The sequence below is a fragment of the Rousettus aegyptiacus genome, unplaced genomic scaffold, assembly GCF_014176215.1.
Source record: "Rousettus aegyptiacus isolate mRouAeg1 unplaced genomic scaffold, mRouAeg1.p scaffold_m13_p_2, whole genome shotgun sequence".
Taxonomy (NCBI): domain Eukaryota; kingdom Metazoa; phylum Chordata; class Mammalia; order Chiroptera; family Pteropodidae; genus Rousettus; species Rousettus aegyptiacus.
In genome coordinates this window covers 158,764,281-158,772,225 of record NW_023416295.1, presented here as the reverse complement: position 1 = coordinate 158,772,225, position 7,945 = coordinate 158,764,281, and the positions used below count along the sequence as shown (strand labels likewise).

The window sequence follows — 7,945 nt, the reverse complement described above, 5'->3', positions numbered from 1 at the left end:
CTTTGGCCAAAATGGCTTATATATCTCAAGGAACAACTGACAAAATATACTAGTTAGAACAAAATTTAAATGTATTTCTAACCTACTTTCCAATTATGTGAATTACAACAGAGTACTTCAATTCGATTTGTTCTTTACGATAGGATATATAACTTTTATTTTCGTTTTTGTTTTTGGTTGCTCAGGCTCTCATTCTTAGCACTTTTTCTGACTTTTAATGAACCTGTTGCTCTCAGATGGAGGAAAACACAGATGCAGAAACATAACACCTCTGAGGATCAAAACACACCATAAACAAATGGGAGAGCGCTCCACTGCGCAACACACAGCAGCACGTATAGTAGTCCACAGCCTGGCCTGCTGCAATGTGTTCTTTGCCTCTGCCGTTTGAGTCAGTTATCTTCCCATATGAATAATTTTATAATAGGAAATTGATGACCCAGCATCAAATAAGTCATCACTATGACTGATATGGTCAATTTACATATAATAAAAGTGAAGAAGAAATTCAGGGCCTCTATAATTTAAAATGAAAATAGTATGCTTCAAGTGATATAAAATAGGCATAAAAACAAGCATAAGATTCATCTTGATTATATAATAAATTTATAAGTAATATAATAAATGTGGTATAAAATAACTTTATAATTTTTAAATCTAATATGCATGTAAACATACATCATTTAACATAATTTTAAGAAGCTAATTATCCCCTATACAAAAACCTGGCAAAGTTAATTAGAAACCTATATCGTTTATGACAATAGAATTGAAATTCTAAAATACCAGAGAAAAAGATGCAACAGTATATAAAAATAATCCTCCCTGACCACGTAGAATTTATCCCTCAAATAAAAAAAATGGGTCAGTATTAAAAAATAAATTATAACACATCTATTAATAAAGGGGAGAAGGTTCAATTTGATAGGAGAAATGTGTTATGTTGAAAACTGTTAAATTTCTGTTTATACTTTTAAAGTTTAAAACTCTGAAAACTAGAGCGAGTAGGATAAACCTAAAATATCCAGTAACCCACCTAATGTTTAAAAGGTGGCTTCTAGATTCTTTCCTGTGTAAATCCACTATCTCTGATCAACCTCATGCATGAGATGCCTCGCTCCTTCCCCCATATCAGGACACAGTGAAAAGACAGTTGTCTATGAACCAAGCAGATGGCTCTCGTCAGACATCAGAACTGTCAGAAACACATTTCCGTGTCTGCAAGACATTCAGTCATGGTATTTTTTAATAGCAGCACAAATGGACTAAGACAACATCACTGCCCTTGGTTTAATTCTCAAAAACATTTTCTTCACTGTAGTCAGAATCATCTTTTTAAACTTAAACACAACCTTTTCCTAATTTAAACCCTTTGTTCCTTTTTATTTTCAAAAGAAAATTCTAGCACCCTAGCTTGCACGCAAGGCTCTTGGTGCCCCGACGTGGCCGATCTCTGCAGCCCACATCTTGCTCTCTCTGCCTGGCCCTTGCAGGTCCTGTGCTATTTCCAGCCTCCTGTCCGGACAACACTTCCTCTCTTTTCACTAGGTGTATTTCTGTTCATCTTTAATCCCCAACTCAGGCCTGTGCTCCCTACTTTACTTCTTATTACCTCTAGGAAGCCTTCTCAGATACTACTTTACCTTTTCAGGTTGCAGCTAATGCCCCTCTCTGCTGCCTTCATAACATGTGGTGCGTGCATCCACTCCCTGCTCTTAGCACAATTATTCAATTTATATGTCTGTCTTTTCTGCTAGATGAGTGTACTCCTCAGTATGCTCCCCAGTGCTTTAGCACACAGGAGGTGACTACTGTTCACTGAAAACATGAAGGCGTGAATGAAAAAAAAAAAAAAGTGAAGAGGGAGCAAAAGTAAGCTGTCAGTTGGAACACTTCTACTGAGGCACAAGTTGAAACAGAAGCTTCTGTGGAAGTTGCCCAGACAAGGGGATAATGCCTGAGACTATTATCTACCACCAATCCTGTGAGAAACCCCAGCAAAGCCAACTGTCTAGATTTGGGATCGCCTACAGACCTGCCAATACCACCTCACGCCCACTCAGAGGATGTGCTACTCCCCTTTGAAACTTAAAAAGGAAGACTAATGTATAAAATGGATGTCAGCAACGTTCACCTAACAAAGTGAAGATGGTGGCCACTTTAAGAGTCTTCATGCTTTCTAAGGAGAAAGGTGAGGACAGAGAAACTCATTCCCTCGTTTTATAATCTACAAGCAAACATCCCTCTATTGGATGAAGTCTAGACTCAGCCATTTCTTACAAAGCCCTTCCTGACCTGCCTCTCCAGTCTTCTCTGCACAGGCTCCTTCCTGGGGCCCACGTTCCAGGAATTTCCTCCTATTAAATTTTAGACAACTTTGTTCTTTGCCAAAGTCAATGACTTATTTGAAGAGAGTTCAATAACGATAGCAATATTTAGACAACCAGATAGTCTTCAGTTTCATTTTAGCAGATAAAGATCTACTGTGTATGATTTTTTTAAATAAAAAATGTTTTCTCATTTCGCTAGTATTCAGATAATAGAGTAGGTGTCTTTTTACACAAAATGTGCTTCGAATTTATTTTGAAAAGTTCAATTCGTCTGAATGTCAAATAAAGCATAATTGCTTTTTGACATTTTAATTTTAAGTGAGCTGATTGTCAGATTTTACTTGAAAAGGACTCACAATATCTACATCAAGGATATGTCAACTATTTCAACCATTGTTATCATTTTTCTATGTTCAGCTATTTATTCTACTATAATAAATGCTATTGATGTGTAAAGAAAGAATAATTATGGTTAATCAAATTTCCAGTTTATTGCAAAATCATAAACATAATACAGGAATTACAGGGATTAAAACTTTATAATAATCTCGACATGTATTCCACATTATTTGACAATTGATAAAATTAGATATGAGATAATACTGAGCCTCTATGGTGGTCAAAGGACCACACTAGATATTGCATCTACAGAAAACACTCAGAAATGGCCTCTGCCCAGTGGGAAAAGAGATTTGGAGACAAATTATCCCAATTCTATAAAATTTGTAATTGTAGTAGATTGCCTTCAGGTCATGGAAAAATGTCACAGAGGGGGTGACATGTGAGAAGTGTCCTGAAGGATCTACAGGATTTTGCCAGACAAGGAAGAATGAAAGTGATGGCCCATAGCCATGAAAGGGCATGGTTCTCCCTGGAGCCTGAGACTGGAATATCAAGGGCAGGGTGCACGGAGAAGCAGGAGACAAGTCTTCAAGGAAGGTCCAGGATGTCACACCAAAGACCATGGGCTTTTCCTGTGGAAAGTTAGATTCGCCTTTTGAATGAAAATAACTCTGGTAGAAGTGTATACAACAGACAAGAAGGAATAGAAGAAAAAAAAAAAAACCTAGTTAGGAGTCTCTAAAAAATCCTAGCAAGGCATGATGAAGCGCTAAATCACAGCAGCTGGAATACAGATGAACTGAGATGTTTTATCAGTTACCTACTGCTCTATAATAAACACCAGAAAACTCTGTGGCATACAATGGAAGGCATTTATCCCTATATATCTGAGAGTCAGTCAGTTGGCCCAGACTAGGCTGGGTTTGACTGAGCAGCGTGGCTGAGACAGCTCTACTTCACGTCTTACATTCCTTTTGAGACTACAGCTAGCCCAAGTAGCTTTGTGTGTGTGTGTGTGTGTGTGTGTGTGTGTGTGTGTGTGTGTGGTTGTTTTTGTTTTATTGTTTTGTTTTGTTTTGAATATTCATGCTGGAGGTATTAGAGAGCAGGTGGAAACATGCAAGAGTTCTTAAAGCCTAGGCTTGGAATTGGTACACCATCATTTCTGCTTTATTGACTAAAGCAAACCACATGACAAAACCCAAAGTCACAAGGTGGGTAAATACACTCCACTGTTTTTGTAGGAACTGCAGTCAAATAGCAAAAGGCAGGAATACAAGTAGGGGCGAAGGACTGGTAGTAATGCTGCAATTCCACACTCTGCTCTCTGGGCCACTACAGCTCAAGTGCCTCCCAAATGCAATGCAAGCTCACCCCCATCCAAGACTCTGCAAGTTGCATCCAATCACAGCATCAGGCTCAGTTTGTGATCTTGTGATCTACACTGGATTCAGATGTGTAACATCTTGATAAGAACAATGACTGCTCTCTTCAGAGACGATGAACAAAAGGATAGGCTATCCGACCCACCCCTTCTCTCTCTCTCTCTCTCTCTCACACACACACACACACACACACACACACACACACACACGCACGCACGCACATGTGCACACACAGCCTACCAACAATGGCGAAGCTGGCACAGAATAACTGGACATTAACAATTCTGAAATCCCAATGGGCAAATGCTGCTTTGTGGATGGGTAATGTTTCTAGATTAGGCCTGGGTTCTACTTCCTGGTAGTGCCTCTCCAGGCAATTGTTCTCCACCATTTTAGACTCTGTTCTTTGAGACATCCTTCCCTTTTTTATCCTCCTCTTCAACCACTTCCAAAAAGAGCTTTGGAAGGTATGCCCTTTTGGCAACTAAGGGGCTGTCCCAGCTTGCCTTCAGCAATAGAAGTTTGCTTATTTTATGTTTCACTTACTATTATTTCTATCTTAAGGTCGAAGCTGAAGTCTGACTTGAGTCTTTTCCTTTTCCAATAAAGGCATTTAATAATATAAATTTAGCTGATTCCCATAAATTTTTATGTCTTCATTTGCATTCAGTTCAATATACTTTCAAATTTCTTTTTATATTAAAACTATCTGTGTCTTTATATTTGAAGTAGGTTTCTTGAATTCAGTGTATAGTTAGATAAAAAAAGACAATCTGATTATGAGGGTAACTGACAATTTACACAAAGTAATTGCTATTGATAATGTGATTACTAATATGCTTAAGTCTACCATTTACTATTTATTTTCTATTTGTCCTATGTATTCTTTATTCCCTTTTCTTCTTTTCCTTCATTCTTTTGGTTTATTTTTTATGGCTACATTTGACCGTCCTTGGTGGTTTATTAGCTGTTTTTCTTTTTTGTGGTTGCTTTAGGGTTTACGGTATGCATTATCACAGGCTACTTGCAAATATAGGAACAGCACAGGAACCTTAGAGTAGAATGCTTTCATTTCCTCCCACCCTTGGTATTATTGTCAGACATTTCACTTTACATATGTTAACCACACAATGCCTTATCAGTTTTGCCTTAAGGAGTCAATTATCCCTTAAAGATAATTTAAAATAAGAAAAAGACCTTCATACGTGGACTATTTTTTTGTGTGTGCTCTTCACTCCTTTACCTAGAAGTAGATTTCTACCTTGTACAATTTTCCTTCAGATTAAATGCATTCTTTAACATTTCCTGCAGGCAAGTTTGCTGGTGAAAAATTTTCAGTCTTCATACGTGTGAAAAAGTGTTAATTTCATTTTCATTTTTGAAATATATTTTTGCTGGGTATAAAATGCTGAGTTTTTTCCTTTGGTACTTCAAAGATGTTGCTCCACTGCCTCTGACGTTATCTTTGTTTCTCTGTGTCTTTTGACTTTAGTTGCTTTAAGAATTTCCTTTGTCACTGCTCTTAAAAAATTTTATTATGATGTGCTTTGGTGTAATTTTTTTAATGCTTGTGCTTCGAGTTCACTGAGTTCCTTGGGTCTCACCTGTTTTCCTCTCTCAGGTATCATAGTCTTGCGCTGCCTAATGTCCAATATTTGAAAACTATTTCACATATTTTGTCTCTTTTAACAATTTCAGATGGGTAAATCCAATTCCTATTATTCCATCTTGGCCAGAGGCAGAAATTTAATTTCAGATTTCCCATTTTTATCATATAAAAATTTTATTTTTTTGTACTTAACTTTTAAGTTCCATGACAATGTTTTAACTATATACATAAAGTTACTAAAATTTTTTATTTATCCCTATTCTTTTAATATACGGTAAGTACATGAATAGAAAAAGGCAATAGGAAAATATTAATGGATTTAAATACAGCATGTAGGCAAAACACACTTTTATGTCTTCTAAACCTGCTCAATAATGATATATAAAGAAACTTGTTACAAGTCATAATGCTTTCATAATCCACCAGGAAAAAGATCACAGTAGCACCCTTTTATGCTTCAATACAAACGTATTCTCTGAGCCACCCTGGGAAAAAGTAACATTTCCATGTTTATTCCTCGAAGTAGTTATTAGCATGTTTACACTTACTAAAAATATCCTTAAATTTTTCCATTGCGTTAGAAAACCATAGTTAGTAAGCTAACTCAATTTCCTTTTTATTTTAGTAAATATTTTCATCTCAAAAGTGAAAATTGGGCAAGAGTACTATTATATAAGGAACACAGTTTAAATCTTTGGAATAAGACTATAAGGAAGTAAACAAGCCAGTAACTCCATCTAATCTTATACCACTAAAACTGTTGATCATAGTAGGTAAATGTATACATCTACCTATTGTCAAAGAGGTGTAAATTCTGACAATTAACCTTTCTAAATTTTATGGTTAACATAAAATTATTACATACAAAGAATTAGAGAAAGTTAATGATATAAACCACACACACACACAAAAATCCACACTTCATTTGGGAGAAAAAAATGGCAATAATACAATAATATTTAGTTTCTAATTTATATGTTCACTGATTATAAGTTGAATCACGTTGGCTGAAACTTTATAGTATAATTTTGCTTGTTATTAATTCATGTGATAATTAGCAGATACAAAGCTCTGGTCGAATCTTATAAATCCTTATAAGTTTTCATAAGTAAAATAAAGTCAGCTAAAAAAACATCAACCATGAGTACAGATTTGTCGGAAATACAATACAATAACATAAATGCAATAGATATAATGTAATCTGTGCAACTGAAAATTCCAAAAATTGTCTAATAAAATATACAAGTAATAAATAACAGTCATACTTGACTTTATCAAGTTAAAATAATTACTAACTCACCTTGTGTTTTATTAATCAATTACTTAGAAATATCAATTGCCATTTTTAAAATTACTTGCTCCATAAAAATAGAATGTGTATCTGTTTAATCTCCAAACATCCAAAAAAATTTGGAAGGCAATTGTCAATTGAAAATATATCTGTTTAAAAAAGGTGATTTTAAAACATCCATAACCTATTTTTTGCACAATTTTCTTTTCTTATGAAAAAGGGCACTTAGTGTTTAGCTAAAGCTTTCAGAAAATAAAGATCCTATTGACTTTCCTATTAGGCAGATCATACACTGCACTGCTTTTAATATAAAAATATAAATATTTTTGACAGAGAAGATGTGATAGTGGTTGGTATAAAATCCCATCACCTTTTTACCTAATATATGGCAAAAAAAAAAAAATTTTCCCAGAGTCCTTGAAAACAAGAAAGATTCCATGCACTGCTGTGTTGCCAGAAACTTTCCAGATTACAAAACACGTAGAAGGCATTCACTGAAATTTCAAAAGTGGGCCCGCAGTCTTTTGTTTTCTTCTCGTAGTCTTTCAATTTCGGCCACTAACCCTTCATTCACTGAGTATCTTTCCAGCAAAGAGTGCATTTCATTCTAGAAAAGGACAAAGATGCTTTTAAAATTATGTGGTATTTCACATTTATTTTACATATTTATTGTTTCTCTCATGTGCAACTAGCTAAATGATATAACTTGTACTTAATCACCCTTATTACTTCATTAATATAAATGAAAGGTCATATTAAAATTTACATATTTGGAAGGCTTATATTTGCACATTTGGGAAGTTTTTTGTTTACCTATTGAAAAGAATAAAGAATTGTAAAAAATTAGCCTTATCTATCATAGATTAAAATAAAGGGTGACCTATTAAAAACTATTCTACGTATTAAATTTCTAAAACTCCATTTATCAGAGCAACCAGATACAACTAAGTAAAAAATATGCATTTATATGGATTTTGTATATCTACAA

The 7,945-nt window shown here is 34.9% G+C and overlaps 1 protein-coding gene across 3 annotated transcripts in view; it reads right to left on the bottom strand.

The window, feature by feature from the left end:
- Nucleotides 1-5,821: 5,821 nt before the first annotated feature.
- Nucleotides 5,822-7,945, bottom strand: part of NEDD1 (NEDD1 gamma-tubulin ring complex targeting factor) — a 43,295-nt gene continuing 41,171 nt past the window's right edge. For all 3 annotated transcript variants that reach the window (XM_016159401.2, XM_016159399.2, XM_016159400.2), the window contains one exon: nucleotides 5,822-7,564. In XM_016159401.2, the coding sequence (XP_016014887.2) occupies nucleotides 7,460-7,564 (105 nt within the window). In that variant the 3' untranslated portion in view covers nucleotides 5,822-7,459. The remainder of the gene's footprint in view (nucleotides 7,565-7,945) is intronic.